The 18,493-nt window shown below is 40.4% G+C and overlaps 2 protein-coding genes across 4 annotated transcripts in view; one reads left to right on the top strand and one right to left on the bottom strand.

Moving 5' to 3' along the window:
- LOC127602307 (golgin subfamily A member 7-like) overlaps positions 1–18,493 on the bottom strand; it is a 362,070-nt gene that overhangs the window by 194,703 nt on the left and 148,874 nt on the right. The window lies entirely within an intron of this gene.
- Positions 1–18,493, top strand: part of unc5db (unc-5 netrin receptor Db) — a 293,387-nt gene that overhangs the window by 226,874 nt on the left and 48,020 nt on the right. For both annotated transcript variants that reach the window (XM_052068215.1, XM_052068214.1), the window contains one exon: positions 13,841–13,925. In XM_052068215.1, coding sequence (XP_051924175.1) covers positions 13,841–13,925 — 85 coding nt within the window. The remainder of the gene's footprint in view (positions 1–13,840; positions 13,926–18,493) is intronic.

The following is an 18,493-nucleotide window of genomic DNA, read 5'->3' as shown; positions in this document are numbered from 1 at the left end:
TACTTTCTGAGCCAAAATAAGTGCTGCCATAATATTGTGCTTGTTTGTCTGGCTGACTTCTTCTCACTTTCCATTGTAGATGTTTACTGGTGGTGATAATCTCACAAAGAAGAACCAGACTGAGCCCTGAATCTGAGGCTGCTCCTTTTATCTGGAGTCAACAAGCCTTGTTTGAAAGCCCAGTGGATCAATGATTATAAAGGTATGCTATCAATCTACCTGCTATCTAATTCTTATGGCTACCGCAAGCACATGACAAGAGCTGCAACCAAAGCCTGTCACAGTGACAGATTTTATTCGTACATTGTATTTACCCCAAAAATGTCACAATAAACAACAGCATGTTTTTTTTATGCCATTGATCATATTGGAGCAAAAATAATTGAAGTACTTTTGAAGAAAATGTTTAGCAGCCATTATCATTCAATTATTGAGAATATTGTATTGCCATGTAGAACTAGGAATATCTTGGAATGAAAAAATAGAAATAGAAATTATTCGGCTTCTGTTAAAATATTGTGCTTCACCAAATATCACAATTCATAAAAACGCATACTATCCGTAATAGTCGAGGAAAATTAGATGCCTTTAAACTTCCTTCAAAATGCTTATTTCACCTGATTGAAGAAGGCTGTGGTAGCTGTTTGACAAATCCACATTTTTATCAGCAATTTGTACTGCCCATCAAAAGTCTCTACTTAGTTGAAAACAACGAATAGTCACCGGAATTATTTTTCAGTCATTACATTGTTTTAGTCTGAAAGAGTATGTTTCGGGTGTTGTCTTTATTATTTGAACTCAGTCATGTCAATTGTCCTGAAATTGTTAGCTATAAGAGCTGTACAGTGGTAACTACCATAAAGAGCCGGCTTGTGCTGTGTATGAAGTTTAATTTATTCAAAAGTCATGTAACTACGACATATTTCTGACACTCTATGGTTGCTATAATGTTGATTTTCATGATTTCAGTCATGCCCTCATACTTCTTCAGTTACTGTAGAATACTTTTTAGAATATTTCTGATACTGTAATGTTGCTGAAAAACCAGAGTGTGATCAGGTGAAATGACTTTTGTCTGGACCTAACACTGGAGAGCCTGTGTTCGAATGTCCCCATATTGATGTTCCACAGAGCTGAACAGTGTTAACTTTCTATAGTGTGGTATATTAATCCCAAACCCTCCTGTGAGAGATGTTCAATGAGAAATAATGTTTATTGATTTCTTAACTGGTCAGAATGAAGAACGCTGAATATTTTGACACCGTAATGGTGTTATGTTGCAGACACCAAGTGACGGGATCTTGACTGAACCTTCTGGAGACCAAGAAGGGAGTGAGAGATCCACTTTATCCTTACAACAGGTTACTACTTCTTATCATGATATACTAGGTTTGAGTTTTCAGCTTTCTTTGACAAACACAGGAGAAGTTATAAATCAGAAACATGGACTCTCCATGATTTCAGTCGTCATGTCCTCATATTTCTTTAGACCTGAAAAACCGGAGTGTGTTTCAGGTGACATGATTTTTGTCTGGACCTAATTCTGGAGAGCCTGTTTTCGAATGTCCCCATATTGCTGTTACACAGAGCTGAACAGTGTTAACTTTCTATAGTGTCTTATATTAATCCCAAACCCTCCTGTGAGCAATGTTCAATGAAAAACAATGTTTATTCATTTATTAACTAATCAAGATGAATAAATTTGAATATTTCTGACACTGCACTGTTGCTATGTTGCAGACATTAAGTGTTCCGATCCTGATGAAACCTTCTGAAGATCAAGAAAGGAGTGGAAGATCCACTTCTTCCTTACAACAGGTTACTACTTCTTATCATGATATACTAGGTTTGAGTTTTCAGCTTTCTTTGACAAACACAGGAGAAGTTATAAATCACAAACATAGACTCTCCATGATTTCAGTCGTCATGTCCTCATATTTCTTTAGACCTGAAAAACCTGAGTGTGTTTCAGGTGACATGACTTTTGTCTTAACCTAACTCTGGAGAGCCTGTGTTCGAATGTCCCCATATTGCTGTTACTCAGAGCTGAACAGTGTTAACTTTCTATAGTGTGGTACATTATTCCCAAATTCTCCTGTGAGCAATGTTCAATGAGAAATAATGTTTTTTTTTTCATTTCTTAACTGGTCAGAATGAAGAATGCTGAATATTTTGACACCGTAATGTTGTTATGTTGCAGACACCAAGTGAAAGGTACCTGACTGAACCCTCTGGAGACCAAGAATGGAGTGAGAGATCCACTTCATCCTTACAACAGGTTACTACTTCTTATCATGATATACTAGGTTTGAGTTTTCAGCTTTCTTTGACAAACACAGGAGAAGTTATAAATCACAAACATAGACTCTCCATGATTTCAGTCGTCATGTCCTCATATTTCTTTAGACCTGAAAAACCTGAGTGTGTTTCAGGTGACATGACTTTTGTCTTAACCTAACTCTGGAGAGCCTGTGTTCGAATGTCCCCATATTGCTGTTACTCAGAGCTGAACAGTGTTAACTTTCTATAGTGTGGTACATTATTCCCAAATTCTCCTGTGAGCAATGTTCAATGAGAAATAATGTTTTTTTTTTTCATTTCTTAACTGGTCAGAATGAAGAATGCTGAATATTTTGACACCGTAATGTTGTTATGTTGCAGACATCAAGTGACAGGTACCTGACTGAACCCTCTGGAAACCAAGAATGGAGTGAGAGATCCACTTCATCCTTACAACAGGTTACTACTTCTTATCATGATATACTAGGTTTGAGTTTTCAGCTTTCTTTGACAAACACAGGAGAAGTTCTAAATCACAAACATAGACTCTCCATGATTTCAGTCGTCGTGTCCTCATATTTCTTTAGACCTGAAAAACCTGAGTGTGTTTCAGGTGACATGACTTTTGTCTTAACCTAACTCTGGAGAGGCTGTGTCTAAATGTCCCCATATTGCTGTTCCACAGAGCAGAACAGTGTTAACTTTCTATAGTGTGGTACATTACTCCCAAACTCTCCTGTGAGCAATGTTCAATGAGAAATAATGTTTATTCATTTCTTAACTGGTCAGAATGAAGAATGCTGAAACTTTTGACACCGTAATGTTGTTATGTTGCAGACATCAAGTGACAGGTACCTGACTGAACCCTCTGGAAACCAAGAATGGAGTGAGAGATCCACTTCATCCTTACAACAGGTTACTACTTCTTATCATGACATACTAGGTTTGAATTTTCAATGTTCTTTGACAAACACAGGAGAAGTTATAAATCAGAAACATGGACTCTCCATTATTTCAGTCGTCATGTCCTCATATTTCTTTAGACCTGAAAAACCTGAGTGTGTTTCAGGTGACATGACTTTTGTCTTAACCTAACTCTGGAGAGCCTGTGTTCGAATGTCCCCATATTGCTGTTCCACAGAACTGAACAGTGTTAACTTTCTATCGTGTGGTATATTCATCCCAAACCCTCCCGTGAGCAATGTTCAATAATATTTAATATTTATTCATTTCTTAACTGGTCAGAATGAAGAATGCTGAAACTTTTGACACCGTAATGTTGTTATGTTGCAGACATCAAGTGACAGGTACCTGACTGAACCCTCTGGAAACCAAGAATGGAGTGAGAGATCCACTTCATCCTTACAACAGGTTACTACTTCTTATCATGATATACTAGGTTTGAGTTTTCAGCTTTCTTTGACAAACACAGGAGAAGTTATAAGTCAGAAACATAGACTCTCCATGATTTCAGTCGTCATGTCCTCATATTTCTTCAGACCTGACAAACCTGAGTGTGTTTCAGGTGACATGACTTTTGTCTTAACCTAACTCTGGAGAGCCTGTGTTTGAATGTCCCCATATTGCTGTTCCACAGAACTGAACAGTGTTAACTTTCTGTAGTGTGGTATATTCATCCCAAACTCTCCCGTAAGCAATGTTCAATGATATTTAATATTTATTCATTTCTTAACTGGTCAAAATGAAGAATGCTGAATATTTTGACACCGTAATGTTATGTTGCAGACACCAAGTGACCTGACTGAACCCTCTGGAGACCATGAATGGAGTGAGAGATCCACTTCATTCTTACAACAGGTTACTACTTCTTATCATGATATACTAGGTTTGAGTTTTCAGCTTTCTTTGACAAACACAGGAGAAGTTCTAAATCAGAAACATAGACTCTCCATGATTTCAGTCGTCATGTCCTCATATTTCTTTAGACCTGAAAAACCTGAGTGTGTTTCAGGTGACATGACTTTTGTCTTAACCTAACTCTGGAGAGCCTGTGTTCGAATGTCCCCATATTGCTGTTCCACAGAACTGAACAGTGTTAACTTTCTATCGTGTGGTATATTCATCCCAAACCCTCCCGTGAGCAATGTTCAGTAATAATTAATATTTATTCATTTCTTAACTGGTCAGAATGAAGAATGCTGAAACTTTTGACACCGTAATGTTGTTATGTTGCAGACATCAAGTGACAGGTACCTGACTGAACCCTCTGGAAACCAAGAATGGAGTGAGAGATCCACTTCATCCTTACAACAGGTTACTACTTCTTATCATGATATACTAGGTTTGAGTTTTCAGCTTTCTTTGACAAACACAGGAGAAGTTATAAGTCAGAAACATAGACTCTCCATGATTTCAGTCGTCATGTCCTCATATTTCTTCAGACCTGACAAACCTGAGTGTGTTTCAGGTGACATGACTTTTGTCTTAACCTAACTCTGGAGAGCCTGTGTTTGAATGTCCCCATATTGCTGTTCCACAGAACTGAACAGTGTTAACTTTCTGTAGTGTGGTATATTCATCCCAAACTCTCCCGTAAGCAATGTTCAATGATATTTAATATTTATTCATTTCTTAACTGGTCAAAATGAAGAATGCTGAATATTTTGACACCGTAATGTTATGTTGCAGACACCAAGTGACCTGACTGAACCCTCTGGAGACCATGAATGGAGTGAGAGATCCACTTCATTCTTACAACAGGTTACTACTTCTTATCATGATATACTAGGTTTGAGTTTTCAGCTTTCTTTGACAAACACAGGAGAAGTTCTAAATCAGAAACATAGACTCTCCATGATTTCAGTCGTCATGTCCTCATATTTCTTTAGACCTGAAAAACCTGAGTGTGTTTCAGGTGACATGACTTTTGTCTTAACCTAACTCTGGAGAGCCTGTGTTCGAATGTCCCCATATTGCTGTTACTCAGAGCTGAACAGTGTTAACTTTCTATAGTGTGGTACATTATTCCCAAATTCTCCTGTGAGCAATGTTCAATGAGAAATAATGTTTTTTTTTTCATTTCTTAACTGGTCAGAATGAAGAATGCTGAATATTTTGACACCGTAATGTTGTTATGTTGCAGACACCAAGTGAAAGGTACCTGACTGAACCCTCTGGAGACCAAGAATGGAGTGAGAGATCCACTTCATCCTTACAACAGGTTACTACTTCTTATCATGATATACTAGGTTTGAGTTTTCAGCTTTCTTTGACAAACACAGGAGAAGTTCTAAATCACAAACATAGACTCTCCATGATTTCAGTCGTCGTGTCCTCATATTTCTTTAGACCTGAAAAACCTGAGTGTGTTTCAGGTGACATGACTTTTGTCTTAACCTAACTCTGGAGAGCCTGTGTTCGAATGTCCCCATATTGCTGTTCCACAGAACTGAACAGTGTTAACTTTCTATCGTGTGGTATATTCATCCCAAACCCTCCCGTGAGCAATGTTCAGTAATAATTAATATTTATTCATTTCTTAACTGGTCAGAATGAAGAATGCTGAAACTTTTGACACCGTAATGTTGTTATGTTGCAGACATCAAGTGACAGGTACCTGACTGAACCCTCTGGAAACCAAGAATGGAGTGAGAGATCCACTTCATCCTTACAACAGGTTACTACTTCTTATCATGATATACTAGGTTTGAGTTTTCAGCTTTCTTTGACAAACACAGGAGAAGTTATAAGTCAGAAACATAGACTCTCCATGATTTCAGTCGTCATGTCCTCATATTTCTTCAGACCTGACAAACCTGAGTGTGTTTCAGGTGACATGACTTTTGTCTTAACCTAACTCTGGAGAGCCTGTGTTTGAATGTCCCCATATTGCTGTTCCACAGAACTGAACAGTGTTAACTTTCTATAGTGTGGTATATTCATCCCAAACTCTCCCGTGAGCAATGTTCAATGATATTTAATGTTTATTCATTTCTTAACTGGTCAAAATGAAGAATGCTGAATATTTTGACACCGTAATGTTATGTTGCAGACACCAAGTGACCTGACTGAACCCTCTGGAGACCATGAATGGAGTGAGAGATCCACTTCATTCTTACAACAGGTTACTACTTCTTATCATGATATACTAGGTTTGAGTTTTCAGCTTTCTTTGACAAACACAGGAGAAGTTATAAGTCAGAAACATAGACTCTCCATGATTTCAGTCGTCATGTCCTCATATTTCTTCAGACCTGACAAACCTGAGTGTGTTTCAGGTGACATGACTTTTGTCTTAACCTAACTCTGGAGAGCCTGTGTTTGAATGTCCCCATATTGCTGTTCCACAGAACTGAACAGTGTTAATTTCTATAGTGTGGTATATTCATCCCAAACTCTCCCGTGAGCAATGTTCAATGATATTTAATATTTATTCATTTCTTAACTGGTCAAAATGAAGAATGCTGAATATTTTGACACCGTAATGTTATGTTGCAGACACCAAGTGACCTGACTGAACCCTCTGGAGACCATGAATGGAATGATAGATACACTTCATCCTTACAACAGGTTACTACTTCTTGTCATGATGTACTAGGTTTGAGTTTTCAGCTTTCTTTCACAAACACAGGAGAAGTTATAAATCAGAAACATGGACTCTCCATGATTTCAGTCGTCATGTCCTCATATTTCTTTAGACCTGAAAAACCTGAGTGTGTTTCAGGTGTCATGACTTAACCTAACTCTGGAGAGCCTGTGTTCGAATGTCCCCATATTGCTGTTACTCAGAGCTTAACAGTGTTAACTTACTATAGTGTGGTACATTATTCCCAAACTCTCCTGTGAGCAATGTTTAATGAGAAATAATGTTTATTCATTTCTTAACTGGTCAGAATGAAGAATGCTGAAACTTTTGACACCGTAATGTTCTTATGTTGCAGACATCAAGTGACAGGTACCTGACTGAACCCTCTGGAAACCAAGAATGGAGTGAGAGATCCACTTCATCCTTACAACAGGTTACTACTTCTTATCATGATATACTAGGTTTGAGTTTTCAGCTTTCTTTGACAAACACAGGAGAAGTTATAAATCAGAAACATGGACTCTCCATTATTTCAGTCGTCATGTCCTCATATTTCTTCAGACCTGAAAAACCTGAGTGTGTTTCAGGTGACATGACTTTTGTCTTAACCTAACTCTGGAGAGCCTGTGTTCGAATGTCCCCATATTGCTGTTCCACAGAACTGAACAGTGTTAACTTTCTATAGTGTGGTATATTCATCCCAAACTCTCCTGTGAGCAATGTTCAATGATAATTAATGTTTATTCATTTCTTAACTGGTCAGAATGAAGAATGCTGAATATTTTGACACCGTAATGTTATGTTCCAGACACCAAGTGACCTGACTGAACCCTTTGGAGACCATGAATGGAATGAGAGATAAATTCTCAAAATTCTCAAATTTTCAAAATTCTCATTATTTCCTGGAATATCTTATTTTGATTATTTTATTTTTCCATTTTTAATAAATAATGCCTTCTTTTACAGGTGGGAATAAGAGACGCACGTGGACAGATGATGAAGTGAAGGCTGTTGAGCGACATATGTTTGATTTCATAACAAGCCATAAAGTTTCAGGTAAAACGAGCTGTGAGTCCTGTCTCCACGCAGAGCCAGCAGCTCTGAAAGACAGAGGCTGGGTGTCCATCAAAAACTACATCCACAACAGGATATAACTGCATTAAAGAGGGAAATGAATGGCTAGTCCATTGAAATGCGAGCACGTCTGGGTACATTTCAGTTCAAGTTAACTAAAGCAATAGCAATGGTGCATTTAGGGTGGGATGGTCAATTATGGATTTCATATTTGTTGTTTAATACTGTGTTTCACGTTTGTTGTTTCATGATCTTCAAGAGCAATTTGGAAAATCCTTGAAGATGTATGAACATGTAAATTATACTGTATATCAGGCATGTCCCGATCTGGACCTGGACGGCCACTGTCGTGCCTGTTTTCCAGCTCTCCCGGCTGCATCACACCTGTTTCAGATGATCAGTTCATCAGTCAGCTCTGATGCAGCACTAGAACATCCTGGGAGAGCTGGAAAACAAAAAGACAGCGGCCCTTGAGGACCGACCTTGGACACCCCTGCTGTATATAAACGTACGTACGATATACAAACTTCTCACAAAAGATAGGCTTATTAGGTTTGAGGTGATATTTCGGAAAAACCCTAAAACATTTGAATTCATCCTATTTCAAGAATTTCAATACTTTTTGAAAAGTTGCTTTTGTCTAACGGTAGCTAAAGAAGTTGCTACACACATGGCACAATATATCGCCAGATTCATTAAAAATTCTTCATCGCAGTATTCACATTTTGACATAATCTTCTTCAGTTCAAACAACCCTCATCTATTGCAGTGCTTTGTGTCATGGAGAGGAGGTGGCATGTTTTCTGTGTTCATAATGTCATATTTGTCAGCAATTAAAAAATAAGAAAGTGGACTGACCACATATTTAACCGTCTCTTCTTCTTCACAGCTTATTTTACTATCTTGTATTATTAATGTGAATATTTGAGGGATGACGGGTGTATCGACTGTTTGGCACATTCGCCTCACAGTTCAGCAATTGGTATTTGAATGTTTGAATCTGGGCTTCCTTCCTTTGTAGAGTTCTCCCCATGCCCGAGCATGACAATTGGACACATGTGCCTAACATATACTGTTGGTATGTAACATGAGTCAATTTAAAAATACACACTTTACTCTTAGCTGGTCTTCATAAGTCATATATACTTGAAAATGATGTGTATCTAGGGGGCTCAAAATTCACAAAAACATGAAATGGTAGTGTGTTTGAGGTGACTGTCTCCATAATACACAAAAACCTGTCAATGTCCTCATATGTAGTAGTTTTGTCATAAATCAAAAAAAAATTACGTCCTAGCCAAAATCTGAGTAGATGGCTGTCTTCCTGATTTTTTTTCATGGTTACAATATTTTTTTGGAGCCTGTAGGACCACGGGAAAGGCATGTACCCATATGTCGGGTGAACAAACGGACGTCCTGAAAATGCACCAAAACACGTATGTGTGTGTGTGTGTGTGTTTGTGTTCTTAATGGGCTACCATAGCCCAGTTTCATGACAGTTTTTGAGGGCTATGGTAGGTACTGGGCTATGGTAGCATGTATTTCTGAAGTGACACCAAGTCGAAAGAAACGATACCCTGCCACACAGTCCCAGTCATGTCTTTTTCAAAACCTGACCCGAGGACAGAACAGCCAATTTCAAGAAAAACAGGAGAAGGATTTTTTAATTTGGTTGAGCACAAGGCCACCCCAACAAATCTTGAATGCAAAAAGAAAGTTGTGGTTCTCAAAACATCAGACATCATTACTCAACTAGACATGCTTATGAGTATCCAGAGTATCGTGAGTAGTGAGCGAGAGGACCGGTCACCAACCTTTTTCACGTTCTAAAGAACCATTAATGTTCTGATGTGTTATTTATATATATATTGAGAAGATTGGATTAGTTGTACTTTTTTTTTAATAGTTGAACCCCTTTTTGGAATACTTGATGTGGCGCAGACATGGTCGACTCCATCTCCAGCATTCGCAAAAAAATTGTGTTTGCGACGCCTCAAACTGAAATGTAGAAGGCAGACAGTGTAAGGTTTGACCTCAGCTTTATTCTTTTTGAATATCAGTAATGTTGTTCTTTCTCAATCCACGGTCCGAGGAATTTTTTTAATCAGGTTAGAATTGCACCCCATACAGTCCTAAAAATGAATGCAGCTCTATTCTCGTACCTTAAGAGGGATCACAAACAACATCACTGATGCACAGTATTTACACAAAATGAGCAGCTCGTATTGTCATGTTTGGCAAAATCAATTGAGTCTTACGCTTAAACTAGTGGATGCCAACATTTGAACAAATGAGCTTTTATATGGTGAGTTTCGTGAATCAAACTTACTTTCGGATACCTGGGGGCTGGGGGTTACAAGTACTGTGTTATCAATTGCCTGTTGTGGCAAAACCAGAAGTGATCTGTGGATCACGCTCGTGGGGGATCAAAACTAATCAATTGTTTAGGCATCATGTCTGATTCAGACTGACAATGTTTGCAGCTAAATTTCGGCCAGACATTGTTTCATCAGACTTTCTTTAGTATGTGTTTATCCTTATTCAGGTCTCCGTGGGGAGATGTATGATATATATTAAAGCACTCTTCTCAGAAGGGTAAAACTTTCTGAGACATAACAGTTGAAGAACAGGCCAGTGGAGGAAATTAAGCTTTTTATTCAAACCACGCGCCCAAAAATCAATGGTAGAGTTCTCCTAGTTACCTCAAATGTTTGTACCTCTGAAAAACATGAACATTTTGAAAATGCCATACAGTACTTGGGAAATGAGTGCTTAGTCTTGCCTGTAGGTCATGTTCAATGAAATTGAGCATGCCAGCGAGAGACGGCAAAGTCACCTTCCCAGGAAGAGCATACAGACTCCCCTTCACTGACAATATGCTCGGGGGTCTGCAACACATGCACTGGAACAGCGATGGGCAACTCACAATAAATGATGGAGGAGTGCAGAAATGACTATCACATGGGACCGCACACTCCCTAACCGTGATCTGCCATTTTACATAAGACCAATTGTGTGCATTTATTGCAATCACGTCGTACTCAAAAATGTAAAGTGAAAGGGGTTCTCATACATTACAATGAAATTTGAAGTTTCCATCAAACTGCCAAACAACAGCCGAACAAAGTACAACAACTTTGAGCATTTTTTTTCCAATAGCGCCACCAGAAATCTGGATAGCCCCAGCATTTTATTTCATATTATGAAATATACATTATTTTCGCAGCTCAAGCCCTCCCTGTAGCCCCAGGAGAGAAAAAAAATCCTGCAGCCGTCCCCAGTTAGTGCTCAGTATCGTGGATTTCAGTGACAATATTTGTGCATCCACTTTTCATCAAATGAAAAAGCCATTTGTGGGCCTGTTTCTCTCTTTTGGCTTGTTGTGCTTCACTGCCCCTACCCCAAAACAGTCTTTCTATCATGGTCCAAAACATACTGGACAGTGAGAGAGTCAATTTTAGAGGAGTGGGAACGAACATTGGGGTAGCAGACTCTAAAATGAAATTCCCTTCACACTGCGCCTCACTTGAAAAAAGGCTCTGACTGCAGCTCGCAAAGTTCAAGCTGCAGTTCAGAACGTTGCTCTCTGACAGCAGCGGAGAGAGGCTCTACGAAAAGTGCTATTTCTGGTTTCAGTTCAAGGGAATCGATGCTTGAGCCACTCCCGCAGTCTATCAGTATCGGTCTTATATTTGTGAAGTTAAGTCTTCGCATTCTGGGACATTTTTTTCTGATCATCATCACATTCGGACAATGGGAAGAAAAGTCCTCTTGGAAGAGGTTTAGTTTGTACTGAATTTCTTGGATGTGTGAGCACAGGTCACACACAGGTTTCGTCTCTGCCCAACAACTTTGTGTTCAGGTCATTTGAGGTATGAAGGAATGTCATGTCTTTGATGTGCTGTGTCTTTGACTTCACTGAAGTAAGGATTCACATTCCCACAAATGCTATCTTCCAAAAACACCGCAATCCCAGAGTGCAGCACAAAAAAAAAAAGCTCCAGACTCTTCCTCAGACTCATCCAACAGACCTCATGTGCATTACTACCATGCTGTGTCCGTTCCATCCAACACATCGCTTGTGACTGAGGAATCTGTTCTCTTCTCAGATTCATTTGTTTTTTTAAGTCACCTTTAGTCAACCACGTCATAATGTGGCATCATTTTAGTGTCTCAGAATTTACGGGTACGCCATGATGACAGCAGATAGCTTGTCCAAACCAACATAGGCAGTTGAAACGGCATTGAATATGTCCATGTCCTTGGCAGTACCGTGCTGAGAGACCAATTAGAGTAGCTTCTAATGAACTTCAAACCTCCTGTTCACGCCTCTGTCGAAAATAAGCAGCTGGCTGACATCCATCACGTTTGTACTTTCATCCGATGCCACAGAGAAGTATTCGCAGTCATTCATTACTTCTTTAATCTTCCCTCTGACGTGATAGCGAACGTCAAAAGTTTGACAACCGTGTGACGTAACAAGCAAAACCTATCAACGTTCCTAACTATGTTAGCAAAATGTTCTGGCCATTTCCGTGGCACACCTGTTTACAATTTTGCCATCTGACAAGGGTTTCACTGATTTCGCCAGCTCGCAAACACCACAGCCGAAGTTAGCATGAGTGCAGTTGGCTTCTTGTAGTGTTGTGGCTCTGGTAAAAAAAAAAAAAAAAAAAATCTCTCTAGAAAGCAGGCATATTGGTTTGTCTTTAAATTATGTGAACGGATCATCTGCTTACTAGTCTTCCTGAGTAGTATTTTGATGAAGCTATCTTTATGCTGTTTTTAACCATTGCGTCACCACTGTTAATCGTTGATGGAGAGCTGGTGGCAGGGCAAATATTATATAGAATTATATGTATTGCCCATCCCTGCACAACAACTTGAACATGTGGAGTAATCTTATGTTGCAAAGTTTTGATTGCAAACACAGTTGGAAGGATGGCAAAGGTAACTTTTAGGGTCAGAGGTTCGGGAAGACGGGAAGGACACGACTACTTATTGCAACCTTAAAGCTTGTTACAATTGAAGGCAGTGAAGAGACAGAGATATCTTCAGGTGAGATTTTGCAACCAATGGCAATCCCATATTGCTACAGTCTGGCACTTTGCTCTTCCTAGATTACAGCAAGCCTGACCGCACCCCAACGGCACACTTGATTAATCAGGGTATGTAGTGTATGTTACTATGAAGGCTCTTGACCTTTTGTTTGAACACGAGATCCCTTTTTTTCATCATTTTTTACAAACGTAAATCCACAAAAGAATACCAAATAATAGTCACTTTCAAAAGCAGAATAATAAGGCACAGGCGGCACGGTGATCGACTGGTTAGCACGTTCACCTCACAGTGCAGGGTTGCAGGGTTCGCCTTCTTGTGCGGAAATTGCATGTTCTCCCTGTGCTTGTTTGGGTTTTCTCTGGGTACTTTGCTTTCCTCCAACATTCCAAAGACATACACGGTAGGTTAAGTGGTCACTCTAAATTGACCTAAGGTGTGATTGTGAGCGCGAATGGTTGTTTGTTTATGTGTGCCCTTCGATTGGCTATCAACCAGTTCAGGGTGTACCTTGCCTACTGCCCGAAGACTGCTAGCAAATCCACGACCCTTGTGAGGATAAGCGGATTAGAAAAGGGATGGATGGATGGATCTGGCACATTTGACATCAGCTGTGTTGATCACTCCACAAAAACATGTTCCTTCCCAATGCAAATCTTTTTTAAGAGGGGGATGTTCACAAGTGTTTGAATAAACTCACAATCAAATCCACCTTCACTCACTTATATGATTTTGTTATTTCCCTTTTTTTTTCTTTCATATCCCAGGATACTCTCAAAATATACTCATGCGTGTGTACAACCATCTGCAAATGCTTATGTTGCGCTATACAGACAGGCTGGTGGAGTTGTTTCTGTTGACACACTTATCCATGTTTTCCAGGAGTCAGCCTGCTGGTGCCTCATGGAGCCGTGGCTGAAAATATGTCCTGGGAGATGTACATGGTGATCAGCCTGGGAGAGGCAAGGTGAGGCCAACCGGATATCATTTTCAGCATCTGTTTGTTTGTCATCTCTCTCTTCCTTCCCCAGCTTTTCATCTTTACACCTGTTCACCACTATCTCAAGCCCCTTTCTCACTGGCTATATAAACAGGCTTTATTCTGCCTTTTGAGCGACTCGCTGTCTCGTTTCGTCATAGTATCAGATGCTTAACAGGGACTGAAAGCTGGCAACGGAGAGTGTGGCTGATCCAAGTCCACCGGCGTATTTGTAGACAGGAAATGTCACAGTTAGACTGACGTTGTGACACATATCTAGTCATCCTAACGGGCCAAGCTGCAAATGTTTTTTGAATGGATACTTTGGGGATGGCAATGCCCTGCTACAAAGAGTCTAAGACACAGCCAACTAAAAAAAAAGAAATGCTTTATCTACGTCATACCATGTCATGTCATGTTTGGCACTCATCTGCAAATCACTTAGTAAGGAATTCACTTAAGAAGAGAGGATTTTCAGTGAAACACAACACACGTTACAGTAGCTGTATTAATAACAGGAATAATGTGAATAAATGATCAAATGTTGGGATTTTGGTTTTGTAGGGCACAATAACCGCATTTGAATGGGCTATACAAGTAATACGAACAAACTACAGTACTGTATATCCAGTCGTACAGTTACACATCCAAAATGTAGATCATAACTCTGTATATTATGTCAGGTCAACACTTAGAAGGTAAAAGCGTGTGACCTTCATCTTGGCCATCCTCACATTGCTGTGTTTACTGCCTGGCTGCATGACATATGGACCAAGCAGGAACTCCACCCTCCCTCCCTTGTTCCCTATAGGGGTGTGAATGTGAGCGCTTATTTGACAAAGCCACTCACATTGATGTACCGGCTGCTGTTGAGAAACATTCGTTGATCACGCCTCCTTGCAGGAAGCAAAATCAAACCTTCAATCTTCTAATCTCAATCTTATCCCACCCACTCAGCTGAGAGTCATAATGTAGTTCTGTACTCCACTAAAGCTGCATTATCAAGAGCGTGACACTCCGGGAGCGAGTCATGACCTTGGAAACTTGTTTAAATGATGATGAATGCCATGATTTAAAGAGTGTGCTGTTCTGATGGACAAGCATGGCAGAATAGAACGCCGCACCATCCCTTGAGGCCCTTCATCTCGGCAGTATGCGTGTCCTGTATACTGATCACCGCTTCGTAATGACCCCTGGTTGGACTGAGCGTCTTTCTGCAGGCGGGAGGGTGTGGGGGGGTGTACACGCTTCCCTGCGGCGTGTCACATGGGCCTCCGGTTTCTTCTGAAGTGTTTTTGTTGATTCACAGTGTTTCATTTGAAGAAAGCTCCAAAAGGAGGAGCCATATATCGATACAGACACACGGGAAAAGGACAAGGGATGAGGGTAACTGAGAATGGGTGGCAGTCATCTCCGGACTGACAGATTTCCAGCTCTTTTGCTGTAACTCTGGAAAGATTTGCTCAGTTGTCTCTTCATTAACATGAATAATTGCTCCCGGGGCTTGTCAGCATCCAGTGTTGAAATAATTCACTTGTATAACATTTTCCCTGTAGGCGGTATTGTTAAAATATATGGTAGATGAAGGAGTAAAGCGGGTCTTGTGTTCTATCCCGGCAGCGTAAAGCATCTGGTCACACCCTTTTCACATGTGAAACACAAAATATTGTGGACACTGAAGAAACAATGTTATGTTTCAGCCAATGGACATGTTTTATACGTGCTTATTTTTCCTGTCACTGTGTGAGTAGAAAAATGTTTCGCGGGGCCTTCCCTGTGGTGTCTTGTGCTTTTCATCTGACCGGCTGTCAATCACTGTCTCCATTCGAGCACGCCAACCCGACAAAGAATTGCTTCACTTATGTGTCCGGCTCCTATCTCTGCCCAGCTGACTTCTCCACAGAGACAGATTCCTATTCAGGCGTATTTTCAAGATGTATTTTCAAAGCTTTTCAAAAGTTGTCCTAAACCTTTTGAAGGTGCAGTTTTGCTTAGGTCAGACATACTTCCCTTGCAGCCAAGGTTTTATAAATGCATTGTATTGTAAGATAAATCTTTGAAACTACTGAGGCAGAAACCGATTTGTTCTGGCCAGAAAAGAGCTTCAGAACAGGAAAGTGGTTTGTGTGAGTGTTTTTTGGGGTGCTTGCAGTTTGCAGTTTGCAACATTTATTTGCCGTATAGTGCCCTTCGTGATGTATTTTTGTCTCCATGCCCTCTGCTCCGGTAGTTTTCAACTAAAATATGTAATGTTTTGCAGGCTCATACAAAGTGCGATTTCAAAAATATTTATGAAAGAAAATCGCATTGACAAAGTACAACCTAAAAATGCATGAAACCAAAAGCTTGAAAAGGCAAGGTTCAGTTGAATACCGAGAATACACAAACAAAATATCCAAAAGTCCAATCACACAAAAACAATGAGCAATACTAGAACAACAAAACAACTTAAAACGAGGATCAATGAACAAAACGAGAGCGACTATGAACGGTATCGAGAAGTCCCAAAAAATTGAACACGAAGCACAACAGCAATCAAGCTCAATAATCCGACAAGGCATAGCAGAAGTCAGAGTCCTGAAATACTCAGCCATGCTCGATGGAGAAATGAGGCACAGGTGCACCTGCTGGAGGGAAACGCCCTTCACTCCAGCTGCGCTTCACGGATTCGAGTCATGTCGCTAGCACTGAGACAACAGAATGGTAATGACATAAATTGAAACTTCAGGACCAGGTTATTATGTCCAGTGCTTATGAGAACTTGAGTCATCATGGAAGTTGCACCACGACACTTTACGACACTGTGTTGTTACGGTCTTGTTGAACTATGGCACATGGCCGGCGTGCGTAAATATTTAACCGGAAATGAGAGCAGTAGTACGATCACTTGCAAAACATGCAAGTCTACCTTCAAATACAATACAATAAAAATAAATACAAATGTTTCATCTTGAGTTGGCTTTCTCCTGCTACCAGATGTTAGCGGGTCAAAACAATTATCATCCACTTGTTTGTTGTTTGACTTCGTTTTAATTGGATTTCTGAGTTCCCTGGGCCTTTGTTTTGACAGCATACCCCTTGTTAAGATGAAATGAATAAATGAATTAAAATTAGAATAATAATAGCGTAAGAAAATTACGTAAGTAAACGATTGCATGTTATGTTCCCTGCTTGTCATTGAGTGGTACCAGAAGGCATCTCTAAAATTATTTTTGGATTTTTGGTTCTAGATATAATAGTAACATCTAAAGTATTCTATTGTTTGCGTAAATTTAATATGAATAAAGCCTTTGTTTGTTCGTGCAAATTTAAAATGAATAAAAAGCCGAAGAAACAATATTTTTTTAATGCAGATTTTCAAACAAAGAACAACCAAGCAAGCAAATCAAATCAAAGCAGAAGAAATCAAGGATTGGACCACATTTGCAAATTAGCTGATACGCAGCTCTGTTTTCATTATTTCCTTGTGCCATCCACGTTTCCTCCTGAGAAGTTCTTCTTCGAGTCTTTCTGTTTTTCTCAGGGATGCCATTTGCTGTTTTGCCTGGGTGAATCTGTATATTCCATGCATAGCTTGCTTTTGCATCACAAGCGGCCCATATTTTTTTATGCCGTAGCTGCCTGGCTTACTGTGCATGTATTACTGGGAATTTTATACGGAAGGGAAGAAACATTCATGTACTGTCATCTATCAGTAGAAATAGCTGCACCCATCTCTTCAAGCATCCCTGGGGAGCAAGCTAGTCAGTTTTTGCTCTTTGTATCTCTGTTGTCAAATGTGAGGCCTCTTGCTTTCAGTTGAAAGGTCACACTCCGCACAGAGATTTTCCCTCGTGTGTGTTTTAGTTTACGCTTCAGGACTTTGCAAATGGTCGTTTTCATGCTCACACAGTTTCTTCCCCCCTCCCCCCCCCCCACCCATTGATAGGTCTCCGGTGTTCATGTTAGTTACCCTGCAAATTATCCATCCATCCATTTTCCACCGCTTATCCGGTGTCGGGTCGCGGGGGGCAGCAGCTTTAGGAGGGAAGCCCAGACTTCCCTTTCCCCAGCCACTTCTTCGAGCTCTTCCTGGCGGATCCCGAGGCGTTCCCATGCCAGCTGGGTGACATAGTTTCTCCAGCGTGTCCTGGGTCGTCCTCGGGGTCTACTGCCAGTGGGACATGCCCGGAACACCTCACCAGGGAGGCGTCCAGCGGGCATCCTAATTAGATGCCCGAGCCACCTCATCTGGCTCCTCTCGACGTGGAGGAGAATCGGCTCTACTCTGAGCCCCTCCCGAATGATCGAGCTTCTCACCTTATCTCTTTCGGTCACGATCCACAGCTCGTGACCATAGATGAGGGTTGGAACGTAGATCGACCGGTAAATTGAGAGCTTTGCCCTTTCGCTCAGCTCCTTCTTTTCCACGACAGACCAATCACATCACAGACATCACAGCAGACGCTGCACCGATCCGCCTGTCGATCTCTCGCTCCCTCCTGCCCTCACTCGTGAACAAGACCCCAAGATACTTAAACTCCTCCACTTGGGTCAAGATCTCCTCCCCGACCCGC

The sequence above is a fragment of the Hippocampus zosterae genome, chromosome 6, assembly GCF_025434085.1.
Source record: "Hippocampus zosterae strain Florida chromosome 6, ASM2543408v3, whole genome shotgun sequence".
Classification (NCBI taxonomy): Eukaryota; Metazoa; Chordata; class Actinopteri; order Syngnathiformes; family Syngnathidae; genus Hippocampus; species Hippocampus zosterae.
The sequence above is the reverse complement of the archived record's forward strand: the minus strand, read 5'-3'. Positions and strand labels throughout refer to the sequence as shown.